The sequence below is a fragment of the Lissotriton vulgaris genome, unplaced genomic scaffold, assembly GCF_964263255.1.
Source record: "Lissotriton vulgaris unplaced genomic scaffold, aLisVul1.2 SCAFFOLD_228, whole genome shotgun sequence".
Taxonomy (NCBI): Eukaryota; Metazoa; Chordata; class Amphibia; order Caudata; family Salamandridae; genus Lissotriton; species Lissotriton vulgaris.
This window is the reverse complement of record NW_028252959.1, coordinates 1456883-1473087: the sequence shown is the minus strand read 5'-3', so window position 1 is coordinate 1473087 and position 16205 is coordinate 1456883. Positions and strand designations below refer to the sequence as shown.

General features: G+C 49.5%; 1 protein-coding gene across 2 annotated transcripts in view; it reads right to left on the bottom strand.

Moving 5' to 3' along the window:
* The window catches only part of LOC147661202 (serine/threonine-protein kinase Nek1-like), a 1124062-nt gene that overhangs the window by 278586 nt on the left and 829271 nt on the right, over positions 1-16205 (bottom strand). For both annotated transcript variants that reach the window (XM_086951243.1, XM_086951242.1), the window contains one exon: positions 15263-15360. In XM_086951243.1, coding sequence (XP_086807369.1) covers positions 15263-15360 — 98 coding nt within the window. The remainder of the gene's footprint in view (positions 1-15262; positions 15361-16205) is intronic.

Genomic DNA, 16205 nt, shown 5'->3' with positions numbered 1-16205 from the left:
CTGACATGCTGAGTAGCTCGGGATACCAGTATCTCCGTGCCCAGTCCAGAACCACAAGGATGACTTGGGCCCGGTCGCGCCTGATCTTCTTCAGCACTCTGGGCAGAAGTGGTATAGGCGGAAAGGCGTACAACAGACCGCAGCTCCACTCGCAACGAAAAGCGTCTCCGAGGGAGTGCCGCCTTGGAAATTCCAACGCGCAGAACTGATGACATTGCGTGTTCTTTTCTGTGGTGAATAGATCTTGCCAAGGCTCTCCCCACTGCTGAAAGAGGCCTTGCGCCACGTCCGAGTTCAGACGCCATTTGTGATCTATCATGCACCGACAGCTGAGTTCGTCCGCCCTGGCGTTCAGGGAGCCTGGAAGGTGTTGAACCACCAAGGTCACGCCCTGATGTTCCAGCCACTGCCAGAGGCGCAGAGCCTCATGGCACAGGGTCCACGACCCCACCCCGCCCTGTTTGTTGGAGTACCACATGGCGGTGGTGTTGTCCGTGAACACCTGCACTACACTCCCCCGGACAGATGGGAGGAATGCCTTCAGTGCAAGCCGGATCGCCCGTAGCTCCAGAAGTTTGATATGGAGCCGGGACTCCGCCGGAGACCAGAGGCCTCTGATCTCCCATGTGGCCCCCCCAGCCCTGGAGGGACGCGTCCGTCACAACTACGTGCTCCGGTTGGGGTAGGGAGAGGGATCTGCCACTGACCCAATCGCGGTCCGTGAGCCACCACTGCAACTGTCTTGCAGGGCCCTCCGAGATCAAGACATGGTCGGACAAGTTGCCCTGATGCTGGGCCCACTGAAACTTCAGGTCCCACTGCAGAGCCCGCATCCGCCACCTGGCGTGCTGCACAAGTAGGATGCAGGAGGCCATCAGCCCCAGAAGCCGCAGTGACAACCAGACCGAGACTCGGGATAACGGCTGAAAGATCGGAATCAGAGCCTCAATATCCCAAACCCGCTGTTCGGGAGGATAAACCCGAAACTGCGCCGAGTCTAGAACCGCTCGGATGAAGAGGAGCTTCTGAGAGGGACACAGGTGTGACTTCGGCACATTGATGGAGAACCCCAGCAGGTGCAGGAGGTCGGCCGTAGTCTGGAGGTGGCTGACGACTGTCTGGGGCGAGCCCGCCTTCAACAACCAGTCGTCGAGGTAGGGGAAGACTGAAACCCCTAACTTGCGCAGATGAGCTGCGACCACCGCCATCATTTTCGTGAACACCCGCGGGGCGCTGGTAAGGCCGAAGGAGAGCACGGTAAACGGAAAGTGCTCGTGCCTACAGTGAACCACAGGTAATGCCGGTGGGCCGGCAGGACGGGAATGTGGAAATAAGCGTCCTGCAAGTCCAACGCTACCATCCAGTGTCCCGGGTCCAGGGCAGCTTAGACCTGAGCCAAAATCAGCATCTTGAACTTCTCCTGCCGTTGATGTTCCATTGGTCCAAGATAGGGCGTAGGCCCCTGTTGCCCTGCTTGGGTACAAGAAAGTAGTGGGAGTAACAACCACACCCTAATTCTGGACCAGGAACACGCTCGATGGCCCACTTGGCCAAGAGGGCCGTAACTTTCTCTAGTAGAACTTTCAAGTGATCCCCCGACACGCGGTGGTACTGCGGTGGCATGGCTGGAGGGGTCACCTCGAAGGGGAGGGAGTAGCCCCTTCGGACGATTTGCAGCACCCACCTGTCCGATGTGACAGAGCGCCAGTGGTGGTGGTGATGGCGAACTCTGCCCCCGACTGGCGTCACATGGGCCTGAAAGCTCGGACTAGTAGGGTTTCGAGGCGGATGCTGCAGGGGTAGGTGTGAACTGTCCTCGCCGATGTCCCTGACCGCCGCCACGGCGGTTTTCACGTCTGCCACCGTGCTGGATGTTAGGGTGCGGCCCGTGGCTGGCAGGATGTGTGGGGGCGCCCCTTCCTTGCCCACGAAAGGAGCGAGAGGCGACCGTTTGCTGGCACGGGCCGAGAGGCCCAAGGACTTGGCCGTAGCCCTGGAGTCCTTAAAGCGCTCAAGCGCATGGTCTGCCTTGTCGCCAAAGAGGCGACGGCCAACAAACGGCATGTCCATAAGAGTATTTTGGATATCTGCCAAAAAGTTGGCGGACCTCAACCAGGCGTGGCGTCGAATCGCCACCGTCGTTGCCATCGCTCTGCCCAGTGAGTCCATGGTATCCAGCCCACACCGGATGGAATACCGTGCTGCATCTCGACCATCCACAAGGGCTTGGGCGAGTTTAGGCCGGACCCCCTCCGGACATTGTTGCAGCAAGCCTGCGATTGTGTCCCACAGAGAGTGGGTGTAACGGCCCAAGAGGCACGCGGTGTTGACTGACCGCATCCCCAAACTTAGAGAGGAGAATACCTTTTTCCCGTATTGCTCCTACCTCTTGGATTCCCGATCGGGGGAGCCTTCGGGAATGCGGTCTGGGAGTTAGAGGCCTGGATGACCAGGCTCTCGGGGGTGGGGTATGTGGACAGGAAGCAAGGGTCGTCCGGAGCCGGGCGGTGGCGCCTGGCCACTTTCTTATCTATGGGCGTACCTGTAGCGGGTTTGGACCAAGTGCCCAGAAGAACGTCCGTCAAGGCCTCATTAAACGGCAGCAGAGGCTCAGCTGAGCTTGCCTGCGGTTTAAGGACCTCAGTGAGGAGGTTAGACCTCACAGCCGCGACGGGAGCTCTAGGCCCAAGGCCTTGGCAGCCCGCGTCAGCACCACACTATAGGCAGCCCCCTCCTCCGTAGCCATGGTAGGAGGGGAGACAAAACCAGTGTCGGGCGAAGTATCCAGACCACTGGCATCCCCAAGCTCACCTGTCCAGTCCTGAGAAGACTGGCACTCACATGCCAGAGGGTCCTCGGACCCCTCCCAATCCCCCTCGTCACCCATCACCTGGTACTCAGGTGTAAATGATGGGGCCTGGTCATAGAAATAAAAATCTCCAAGCGGCATCGAATACGGCGCCGAGTGGCGATGCTCCGACGTCGGACCCGAATCGAGGGTGGGACCGGGGCCGCCGTCGTCCTGGGACGGCGCCGGAGGAGACACCCTGGGGGCCGGCGCCGGCGAGGTCGTAAGGTCGACAGGCGACGACCCGGATCCGGATCCAGCGGGACCCTGCGGCATCAGGACCGAAGTTGCTGACGGCGCCGAAGCACCCAACGGCACCGGGGCCAAAGCACCACGGGGCCCGAAGGCGACGCGGAACCCGACGGAGGAACGAACGACCTCATGGCCGTGAGGAAGGCTTCGATCTCCTCCGGCGTCGCGTTCTGCCCAGGGGCCGGCGGGTGTGGAGCAGGCCGCGACGCCTGCGGCTACGGCGGAGCCGCGGGGGTGTCGCCCGAACCCCCGTCCGCGTCGCGCGAGCATTGGGGGGAGTCAGAAGAGAGAGGTCACCTCTTCGACTTCTTGTGCCTCTTACTTAAGGACTTCGAACCCGAAGACGACTCCCGGAACTGTGGTGACTCCGGCCCCACGACCGGTCCCTCGACCTCCTTGCGGACCGGGACCGCAAGCGGCGCGGGGCTCACTGCTGGAGCTCGAGTCGCTTGCAGGACCACTCCCGTCTAGCTTTGGACGTCAGGGCCCGGCAGTCGGAGCAGGACTTGTCATGGTGGTCGGGGCCCAGACAGTGAAGGCACCGGCGATCGGGGTCGGTAACCGGCATCAGTCGGTTGCAGTAAACGCAGGGTTTAAACCCGGGCATCCCTACCGGCACCGTCGAGTCGATTGACTTAGAGAAAAATGATCAAAAAGGATCGAAAAAGTTTAGTCAAAAGTTGCCTAAGGGTACTGACGTCAGTGCGCGAGGGCGCAGTCTAAGTACTCCGACATCTTTGATCAGGACAAATCTGGTGGGTGTATCAAACCCATGCTCCCTTGCAGTCGGCCTCAGGGCTAAGGCAGAGGAGCGTCGCCCCACTGCTCTCCAAACAGTTCAAAGAGGAAAAATAAAATGATAACGCAGCGTTATTATCATTTTATTTTTCCTACTGCAGAGACTCAGTTGGTTATGTGCGGGCGGTGCTGGGCTCTGTGATGCCAGAGCACAGCAGAGCGAGGAGTGGTGGGCACTCTAAGTGTGCATGACGCTTTGGCCAGCTGTCTCGGGCAGGGCAAAGCATCATGCGCAATTTGCATGTTCTCCACCCAGGCTGTTGAGAGCATGCCTAGGCTCCCACTGCCAGAGCACCGAAACACAGCGCTCAGACCAATCACAATGCTGCATTGCACTTGCCCACTCCAAATAATCCAATTTCTTACAACATGCTACATTGATACAGAGGTTATCCTGCATATACTATTCAAAATATTAAATGCAAACACATGCCTAAGCTAATAAATCAGGTAGACTACCAGCCAGACTAGTCAGATATTAAAGTAGATATCCCACCAATCACCACCATTAGAGTCAGAAAATGTCACATTCTTCACTGTCTACATGCTTTCTCAAATATTGTTCAGCTTTACATAAAAAATTAGACTATGGCTCTGACAAGGCCATAAATATTTTCCTTGACTTGATTAATCGCCCAAGTGTAGACTTGGAATACAAGGAGACGTTAGATCACCCTATAACAGTACAAAAGAGGAGGGAAGCTATCTTGAGCTTACCAGTTGAGTGTTACCGTACATACCATAAAATACTGATATCCAAATTGCTGGTATTATAGAAGGCTGCACTTGAAGTAGGCCATCACCTGAAGCTCAGTTTGTCTCGCTGCTTAAACCTTAATTCGACATTAATTCATCGACTCTCCATTTTGAACATAATTCATAAATTACTCAGCAAAATACTAGCCAGAGGTCTACTCCGCTGTATGTCAAAATTAGTTCATACTGACCAGGAATGGTTTTATACTGGGTTGCATTACTTTTCTTAACATCTTACGTCTATTTCATGTACTAGAGATCATTACTTCTTTGAATATCGGACGTCTATTTCATGTATTAAAGATCATACCCATTGTATACCCATTTTCACAACAGAAACAAAACAAGGACGTCCACTATACTCAATATTACTTGCCCTAGCGGTGGAACCTTCGGCTGAAGCATTGAGAAGTGGCAAGGAGTAGGCTCTTACTCTGGTAGACAGAGTCCACTGGATTTCCCTCTACGCAACTCATATTATGTTATATGAAAGATTGAAGAGGGAACTTAAAGTCAATATTTATGATATTAAATATGATGGACGGGCTAGCAGGTCTGAAGATTAACTGGAGCAAATCTAGTCTATTCCCTGTAGTTAAAAATCCTCCTCCTACCCACATTAAAACGTAAACAGACATACCTGGTAATAACATGGGAACCACACACATTTCACTACCTAGGTATAAAAGTATACTACACAGACATACCGGATGGGCATTTTGGATCAACACTTGCTTGACTACAACCTCTAACAGATTTTTGCAGTGATATTCCTGAGATTACTTTACAAACCTACCTGTGGCTAACCCTAGAGCCCCATTCAAAGAATTAGATTAGAGTGATTTGAGACCTGGTTTGGGGACCGGGAAGAAAAGAGTTGCACTTACAAAACTGAAGGAGGAATGGGTGCCCCGGATATGGAGTTATACTATTTATCTGCACAGCTACAATGGCTTACTAGATGGCTGGATGGCGCTCTATCCGTGAGACTGGGCTTGCTTTGGCTATAAAGCAGGACAGTAGGCTGTTCAATATATTGAAACAGAAGGACAAACCTCTGAGTACATTTCCTCTGTAGTTCTCCACTGTTGGCAGGAAGCACATAACAGATCTCATGGAGGGACACTACACACTCTCAATTCCACTGAAAAGTCTTCCCAAAACCTATGGGTACTGTAAAATAAAGGACCAAAAGCCATGGGAATAAGTGGAAATACTTACTGAGGGAACTTTGGTTGTAAACAGGCAGCTTCAATCTAAAGCATTAATTAAGGACTACTATGGCTCTCATAAAAGGCAATTTCTGATGAACAATGGTCAAGTTAGCATTAGCATGGAAAATGGTAGGTAGTTGATATCCTGGATGTACAGGAAACAACTGGAGGCCAGGAAAGACCCCCTGACCAAACTGAGAAATAAAGTGGAAAAATGGTTTCAACAGGATGTTCTTAAATGATCAAGAATAGACTTCCATTGTAGTTTATCCACAGACAGTCTCTAAGAATGTTAGGTTCACAAATATCAAGATCTACAAAATACATAGAGCATACCTGGCAACCAGTATGCTGCACAAAATCTACAGAGGTGTAATGCCTAAATGATGGTTTAGCAAAAGCTTTGGGTTGTCCAACAAAGCAGACTATTGGCAATATAATTTCCCTCTCACAGATAAAGACTACCAGGACCTCAAGTACGCTGAAAGTGACATAATGGTTCTGTTCTTCTGACCTCCCTCTGGTAGAGTCTCCTCCAGATTCTTGGAATTATCTATGCCTTTAGAAGAGCAAATGATTACCATGTCATGGAAACAAGCTCTGCTTCCGCCCCCATAAAGAGATGGCAATGTGAGCTCCAGAAATGGGCTGAAACAGAGTATATTCTACTGCATAGAGAAGAAATTCTGTATTTGAATAATTGATTAGGAATGATGATCTACTCATTCATTTGATGAGAAGGGGGTCCCCTATTTTAAATATATACTACACAAGCACATGTGGTGAACAATAATATATCATTTACCAACAGTTTTGATGAACGTATGCTGAATACTTCATCACATCCAGGTATAACCTATACTTGTATATATTGTAGACTTGAAAAAAATGCTATTAGAAAGTAAAATGAATTATCCTAAAAATAAGCAAATATGGCTTGAAATGCCTAATATTACAGTCATTGGCCTCATTCTGACTGGACTGGTAATGCTGAAAGGAACGTGTATAAAATTAGCACACAGATTTGGCAGTTTTTCTCACACAAATTTCAGAAGACAAAACAGAGTAAAACTGATTAGTCCCAGTTCTGTAGCTCAGAATTGGAAAATGTACAGTTACCACGTTATCCCTCATTCCAAACGAAGGAGGTCATAATGATGTGGTAATACCAGGACAAACCAAATCTGGTGGTATTAGTAGTTTCTTGTGGCGTATGACCCCATTATTATACCAAAGATGCAGAATGATAAGTGGAGTAAAAAAAAAAAAAAGCTTTATACTGGATTTTAAGCCTGAAAATCATACATATCTTTCTCCTTATACATTTGACAATGCTAATAGGCCATTGAGCCAGTCTTCCTCGTGAGGAGAGTGATTTGATGTTCAATGTTTAAGGATATTTTTTTTAAGTAACCAGAAAAGAACAGTACGGGCAGCGTTGCTGACCATGTGTTATATTTATTTTTGAATGAAGGGAAATAGAACACTCAGAGGATACCAGTTTGGTTCTCAACTAATAACTATGGGGGGTTATTTAGTGTTTGGCAAATGCAGCACTTGAACCAAAAATTGGCAGCTGTTCAGTCCGCACTATTTAGAGTGTAAAGCCTAAATATGCAATCTAAATAGGGTGATAGGACCATATGCCAATTTTTGCCAAAAATCCTGCAGCTGTCAAACTTTGAATAACCAAAATGCACCTAAGGGTCTTAATCATACTTATGGACCATATAATTTGACCTAGAAATTAAGCCAAACCTAGCTTCACCATTTGGACTAATTTCCAGTATAATTAAAAAACAAATTTTGCAGAAAGAATTTCAAGATTAATAGCTTTACAAACATGCGGGCCATCGAGAAACTTTGAAAACTGGACCAATATCTTTCAACGTGGCAAAAATTTGCTTTGAGAAAAGCTTGGTTTAGAATTGACATTTCCTCATAATGTGAAGCGTGCTATTACTTTGCATGGTCATGTCACAAACAAAATCATTTTTAATAATATGGCAGGCAATAGGTTCAAGAAGTAAGTCAAAGGAAATCTTAGATATTGAATGAGATAAAAAGAGTTGCAGAAGTTATGAAGTCTTGCACATTCCACAGTTTTAATTTCATATTTAAACATTAGAAACTCAGAGACCACAGAGCTACACATCCACACATCTTTGATCAAGTAACTACCAGCTTACATCAAGGACTTTGCTCATTTTCAATGATGGGTTATACCTCAAAGGTTTCAATGTCCCCCATCGACTACAATTACTTTCTATTGCAATTAAAGGGGAAAACTGCTGATTTGCCTAAGATTATCTTTTTATCATAATTGTTTATTAAATCCAATACTTAAATACCTATTATACAGATTATACATAAACCCTAACAGGTTATCTGCATTAAGGCACAAGTTACTACTTGTGTAACGATATATCTGTAAGAGACATTAGTTAGTGATAGATTCCTTACCTCAGAATATCCCCAGGCGTCAGACTGGATCCGGAAAGTTTTACTTAGCAGTCAGTAAGTGGCGTCCTGCGGCTCCGCGTCCGTCGCTGATGTCGTATGTGGTGAGATGACGTCACGGAGACTACTTAGGCACCCACCCATGCGCGCTGGCGTCAGTTCTGTCCACAACTTTTCGCGCCAAGAACGATGAGCCATGCAAGATACTGACCACTGGTGCATTGAAACTAGGGCCCTGAAAGGGATGACCTTAACCCTAGTGATCAGTTTGCAGACCGGGGAGGATGGGTGGGGCGGTAAGGAATCTATCACTAACTAATGTCTCTTACAGATATATCATTACACAAGTAGTAACTTGTGCATCTGAAAGAGACACGTTAGTGATAGATTCCGTACCTTAGAATAGATACCCCCGCAATACCAACCCCGGTGGTGGGTCTGCAAACAAGATTACACCAGAAAGTCATGGAGAAAAGAACGGCCAAAGAAGCAGTCTCTCCGGACTTGACTGTCAAGGCAAAAATGCTTGGTAAACGTGTGCAGAGAGGCCCAATTAGCTGCCTGACAAATGTCCTCCAAGGGAACGCCGCGTCCCAAAGCAGTAGTGACTCCAGTCACCCTGGTGGAATGGGCACGCAGCCACACAGGAGGCACCTTCTTAGCCAACGAGTAATGGGCTTTGATGCAGAGAACGCCCCATCGAAAGATGGTCCTTTTGTGCACAGCCCAACCTTTTTTGGTGCCCACATAGCCAACAAAGAGCTGGTCATTCACCTGGAACTGTTGTGTGCGCTTCAGATAGAACGAGAGCGCACGTTTTGGGTCCAGATAGTGGAGCCTTTCTTCCTCTTTCGAGGGATGCGGAGGTGGAAAGAAGGTGGGCAAAGTGATGGTCTACCCGATGTGGAAAGGCGTAACAACCCTTGGCAAAAAGGAAGGACGGGATCTTAAAACCACCTTGTCCGGATGAACAGAAAGAAAAGGGGGTTTAGAAGAAAAGGGCCTGGAGCTCACTCATTCTTCTGGCAGAGGTGATAGCTACCAGGAAAGCAGTCTTTAGAGTAAGAAGATGCAAAGGACAGTTATGAAGAGGCTCAAAGGGAGCACACATCAGATATGTCAAGACAAGGTTTAAGTCTCATTGAGGCATAATGAGCGGTACAGGAGGAAACGGTATACTAGGAAACTTGTGCATAATGCCTTTCAGGAAACGGTTAACAACCGGAGACTTAAAAAGAGAAGGCGGTCTGGAAGCCTTAGAAAGACAGAGATGGCCGAAAGATAACCTTTGATAGGGCCCAGAGCAGAGCCATGGTGGGCCAAGGATAATAGGAACAGAAAGATCTCAGAAGAGGGGCAGAAAGGGGATCCATTGACTTTGCTGTGCACCATGCCCCAAACTTGTTCCACATATAGGCGTATACTGTCTTAGTGGAGGGACGCCAGACTACCAGAATGGCATCAAAGACTTCAGGAGGAAGATCGAAAGCTGTCAACTGTCGCTGCCAAATCTCCACGCATAGAGGTGGAGGCTGGACGTTCGGGTGGAGGACATCCCCTGCTGCTGCGACAGAAGACCCTCCCGAAGAGGCAGTCGGATGGATCGCCATGCTGAGTAGCTCGGGATACCAGTATATTAATGCCCTATCCGGAGCCACAACGATGACTTGGGCCCTGTCGCGCAGAATCTTCTTCAGCACTCTTGGCAGAAGTGGTATAGGCGGAAAGGCATACAAAAGACCGCGGAAGCACTCGCGATGAAAAGTGTTGCTGAGCGAGTGTCGCCTTTAACATAACATAACATGTGTATTTGTAAAGCGCACGTTCACCCAGAGGTCTCTTGGCGGGGAATAACAGATGTTCATTGTTACCCAACTCAATGGTACTCATTTTATCGACCTCTGGGATGAAAGGCTGAGTGGCGCGCCAGGATTTGAACCTGTGAACATGAGGTCGAACACAGGCCCCTGCAATGGACGCATTAGTCCACAGCGCCTTGGAAATTCCAACGCGCAGAAGTTATGTGTGTGTTATGTAAAGGTTCTTGAAACGCGCAGAAGTTATTTGTGTGTTATGTAAAGGTTCTTGTAAAGCACAACTAACACCTAACGGTTTCTTGGCGCTGTGAGTAAATGGAGACAGAAGAGAAGCTGTCAAGGCGGAAGAGAGAAAAGAGGAAGATCTAGTTGTATGCTCTACGGAACAGATAGGTTTTAAGAACAGATCTAAAGTGAGTATAGAAAGTAGTGAGCCTGCATTCTAAAGGGAGGGCATTCCAGAAAGATGGAGCAAGAAACGAAAATCTGAGCCCTCCGTGTTTCTTGCGTTTAAAGACAGGTGTCTTGAGTAGGGCCAGATGAGAAGAACGGAGGTAGCGGGGAGGAGCATACTGGTGAAGTAAAGAGGAGATGAATAACGGGCCAAGGCCGGCCAGGGAATTAAAAATGGTGCAGCCTAATTTAAAATTACAACGCTCGGCTATAGGGAGCTAGTGAAGTGTCTTTAACAGGGGGCGGACATGCTGATGCCTAGGCTGGCAGAAGATTAGCCGAGCAGCCTGGTTCTGGACCAGCTGCAATCGATTCAGCGGGTGGGCAGGAATACCAACATAGAGAGAGTTGGCGTAATCTATTCTGGAGATTACCAAAGCCAGTAAGGTCAGGGTAAGGGCTTCTGTGGTGAGAAAGCGGGCAATTTTGCGGATTTTCCGTAAATGAAAGAAGTGATGACAATGCGCGTTCTCTTCGGTGGCAAATAGATCTAACCAAGGTTCTCCCCACAGTGAGAAGTTGGCCTGATATATGATGCTCACTAGTTCTAGTGATCACCTTGTATCAGTCCAAACAACCCTTATGGTGATTGGTTGTAAGTCAACCTTATAGACCAGCTATCCTAATGGTAGCATGGACAAAGCAGTCTTAGGCTAAACTCTTTTGGCATGTGAAGCCAGCTGTTTGACCACATATAACCCCTTGAATACCAAGAGAAAGGACACCACACAGGTTGTTATGAAAATAGACAAGATATTTATTGGTAACAAACACCTCTGAACTCTTTATGAGATCAGAGGTCTAAGCACATGACAAGACTCTTAAGAAAAATAAGATAAGTTGCACAAATTACAATGTTGCCCTAGGGGCGCAACAAACCATATACTAAACAAGTGGTATAAGGAAATCGATAGAAGGAATGGAGCTGTCCAGAGGCTGTAGGATCGCTGAGACTACACTACCCTAACCTTATGTAAGTAATAGGAGGCCCACGGGACGCGTGTGCAGAGTGTGAACTCACACGCGAGATGTGTAACAAAGTCAATGGACAGTACAAATTACGAAAAGGTAAGTAATAGACAGTTCCGACTAGCTAGGACTAAAACGACTGGAAATCTGGACACTAGGAGAGTCAATCTACCCTTGAGCACCAAAATGCTCTTGTTACCTCACCCAGGGGCTGCGGGTGCATAGGTGTTTAAGTGTGTCGGGTTTCCGCGTTGAAGTCTATGGAGCCTTGAGGAAAGATGCTGCAGGCGACCAGGAGGAAGCTGTCAGGAGTGATCCAAGGGTGGATCAAGGAAGATGAAGACCTGAAAGTAGAGGGGACAATGTTCACAGTCACTAGCCAGTGACTGGTGTGGAACCAGGAAGGAACCAGATGCTGTCGTCGCGATCAGGTGAAGAGTGGACGCTTGACTCTGCAGCCACGTGGACCAGGAGGTGTCTTGGACGACCAGGATGGAGGCACGAGCTGTCCCACGCAGGCTCTCGCTGTCGGCGGTGTTGGTTCCGGATTCGGCGTCAACAGGCCTTGGCAAAGGTAACCCACGCGGTGAGTGGAAAAGGCGTCTGGTGCGGACCAGGAGGGTCCGGGGTGCTTCTCCTTTGCAGGAAAGCAAGGGCCAGTCTGGAGCAGCGGTGTAGATTTCAAGGATCGTCGTCTAGGAGGCCACTAGCCAGCCGGCAAGTGACCAGACAACGCGTCGAGCAGCAATCAAGCAAAAGGGCCCCACGCAGATCTCGTGGATGCTGGAGGGCTGATCTTCTGTGCAGGAGCTGCTCGGGGCTGGGCCTTCTCAATCCCCAAAGCACTTCGTCGAGGATGCCTCTGAAGTCGTGCTGGAAGGGAAGTGCAGTTTCTTCAAGATGGCCGGTCCCACGTGTCTCGTCGCACCCAAGGATCTCAGCTGTGCTGCAGATGTGAGTTGAGGTCGGAGAGGTCTGGAGATCCGTGTCTCGTCGGGCTCTGAAGTCTGGATCCACCAGGGAAGACGACAAAGTGAACCACTGGAATGCTTGATGGTGCCTGCTTGTGCAGGGTGGTCACTCCTTGGCCACAAGGGAGATTTCTTCAGTCTTCTGTGGAGCAGAACGTCGAAGTCCAGAGTTTCTTCTTGTAAAGTTTCAAGTCAGGATTAATATAATTTGGAATGGGAACAGCTCCTACCTTTATCCTCCTAAAGGGGGCTGTACTATGACTAGGTCCCTCCTATGGGTGGGACCAGGAAGGGGTTGGTTACACCCCCTATCCTTTGTCCGGTTTCGCACCAGAGCTGGGGCTGGAGTGCCCCAGCAACTGGTTTGAACCGGTGTATGCACAGGGACACCTTGTGTGCCCCAGGCATGTCTCATTCCTTTCAGGCCTGTCCTACCCAATACACAAAATCCTGTCTGGGGTGGTGCTAGCACCTCCCAAGGCAGGAAACCCTTTGTCCATCCATTTTGTGATGCTGAGGCTCGAGTTAACTTTAACTGGGACAGAGGGAAGGAATGCTTTCAGTGCAAGTCGAATCGGCCGAAGCTCCAAAAAGTTGATATGGAGCCGGGACTCCGCAGGAGACCAGAGGCCTCTGATCTCCGCACCACTCCCAAGTGACCACCCCATCCCAGGAGGGACGCATCCGTCACCACTGTGTGCTCCGGTTGGGGAAGGGAGAGGGATCTGCCATTGACTCAATCACGATTCGTGAGCCACCACTGCAATTGTCGTGCAGTGCCTTCCGAGATCTGGACATGATCGGACAGGTTGCCCTGATGCTGTGCCCACTGGAACTTCAGGTCCTACTGCAGAGCCCGCATATGCCACCTGGCATGTTGCACATGCAGGAGGCCATCAGGCCCAGGAGCCAGAGGGTTATCCCGACTGGAACCCGGAATAAGAGGCTGAAAGATCGGAATCATAGCCTGAATATCCCGGACTCGGTGCTCGGGTGGAAAACCGGAAAACGCATCGAATCCCGAATCGCTCTGATGAAGGGGAACTTCTGAGAGGGACTCAGGTGCGACTTCTGCACATTGATGGAGAACCCCAGCAAATGCAGGAGGTCGGCCGTAGTCTGAAGGTGGGTGACAACTGTCTGGTGGCGAGCCCGCCTTCAACAACCAGTCGCTGAGGTAGAGGAAGACCGACACCCCTGATCTGCGCAGACGAGCCGTGACCACCACCATCACTTTACCCAAAGGGCGCTGTTAAGGCCCAAAGGGGAGCCCGGTGAACTGAAAGTGCTTGTGGCCAACCGTGAACCGCAGGTAACGCCGGTGGGCTGGCAGGACGTGAAAGTAGGCTTCCTGCAAGTGCAACGCTACCATCCAGTCTTACGGGTCTAGTAAACGATGGACGTTCCGAAGGTGTAACACGCGCTTGATGCTCTCTAGTCCAAGGGTGCCGCAACTTCCTGTTTGCAAGGCGTTAAGTGATCTCCCGACATGCGGTGGTACGGATGTGGCATAGCAGGAGAAGTAGCCTCGAAGGGGAGGAGTAGCCCCTTCGGACTGTTCACAGAACCCACCAGTCCAAAGTGATGGCGCACCAGTGGGGGAGGTGATGGAGAATCCTGCCGCCCACTGGCGTGTGGTGGGCCCGAAACAGCGGGCTGAAACAGCAGACTAGGAAGGTCCTGAGGCTGCGGTGGGAGAGGTGGCGGTGGACTGATCTGTCCGCTAGTCCTGGGACCTAACAGCTGTCATACAAATTGCTCTGTCTATGGAGGATGCGGGGTCAAGACCACAATGGATGGTGAATCCCGCCACATCTTTGCTTCGGCAATTGCTTGGGCGAGCACCTTCCAAGCCTCCGCTAGACACTGTGACAGCACCTGTGCCACTGTGTCCCACACAGAGTTGGAATAGAGTGCCAAAAAGCCCTTGGAGAAACAGAGCCCTGGACCACTAGACACTCTGGTAGTAGGTGCACTGCGATGAAACTGGGGTTGCCTTGTATGCACAGGCACCCCTGTGTTACATTTAAGGAGCGTTATTGAAGGGTAGTAGCAGCTCTGTAGAGGAGGCCGCTGCTGAAGCACTGCAGTGAGGAGATTTGCCCGGAGAGGCACTTTAGGGAATTTGAGGTTAAGAGCCCCCCCCCCCCTACGCCTTATCACAAAATTAACCCACCACCTCCGTAGCTACGGAGGAGGGGGACAGTGTATCAGGGTGTGGAGATAATTCCAGCTTGCTGGGATTCTTCATATTGTCAATCTAGTTTAGATCACCACCAAAGCGAGCTGCAAGAAGGTCCTCAGACCCCTCCTAGTACACCCCGTCGGTCAGGAATAGGAATTGTCTCTGTGCATACGACGCCAGCGACGGACGCGGAGCCGCAGGACGCCACCTACTGACGTGCAGGGGTACTGCTAAGCAAAACTTTCCAGATCCAGTCTGACGCCTGGGGATATTCTAAGGTAAGGAATCTATCACTAACGTGTCTCTTTCAGATAAGTGGTTTAAACTGTCTATGACCATAATTGAACCGCTGTAGAGGATCGCAGCAAGGAAAAACACCCTAACGTTCTCTGACTGGGTTAAAAAGAAAGGACAACAAATTACATCCTCTGATATTTCTTTTTCTATTGAAAACAGAAGACACCAATTAACAGAATGAAGATGGGTAGATTTGGAAGCGAAAGTAGTGGTGATAGAATGAATTGTGAAAACCCACAGACCTGTTTCTGCTTCATGCTGCCCTTGATCATTTTGAATGGCTTCGTCTTCAGCATCTTTTTTCTGTTCAGCTTCTACATGGATAGAACCATCTGTTGGGCTATTACGAAATAACAAAAACATGAGAACCTTAACAAGGAGAAAAACATATTTTCAAAATATATGTATCACACAAGAGTTATACTATGTAAAAGTAATTAGTAGATCACACTGAAACCGAGACTTCCTGCAATATGGCGAGCCAAACATTTTTACTGAAGAGAGTTGAATAAATATAAAATGCTACTAAGGCTAAAGCCACTTTTATAGTTGTTTTCCGAAAACAGATCAGTGAAAGCTAGAGATGAAGATTGGAAAGGGTGTTCTAGAGCACAGCCACAGCTACTTTCTTTGGTGAGCATTTTCTGTGAAGCACAAATCTGCAAAACATTTCAGGGTGTCAAGAGGTGGGATGAAGAGAAACAACTTACAGACAAAGCAACCAAGCATTTGCAATGCAATAGGTCTCGCATTATTAAAGTTTGAGCTGTAGAGAGAGAGGTAAAAAGAGAGAGGTAGAGAGGTGTAGAGAGGTAGCGAGGTGTAGAGAGGTAGAGAGGTGTAGAGAGGTAGAGAGGTAGAGAGGTAGAGAGGTAGATAGGTAGAGAGGTGTAGAGAGGTAGCGAGGTGTAGAGAGGTAGAGAGAGAGAGAGAGCGGTAGAGAGAGAGAGGGTTTGAGAGAGAGAGGTAGAGAGAGAGTTAGAGAGAGATGGGTAGAGAGAGCTAGAGAGAGTGGTAGAGAGGGAGAGGTAGAGAGAGAGGAAGAGAGATAGAGAGAGGTTGAGGTAGAGTGGTAGAGAGCGGTAGAGGTAGAGAGGTGTAGAGAGGTGTAGAGAGGTATAGAGAGAGGTAGAGCGAGAGGTCAAGAGAGGTCGAGGTAAAGAGAGGTGTAGAGGTAGAGAGGGA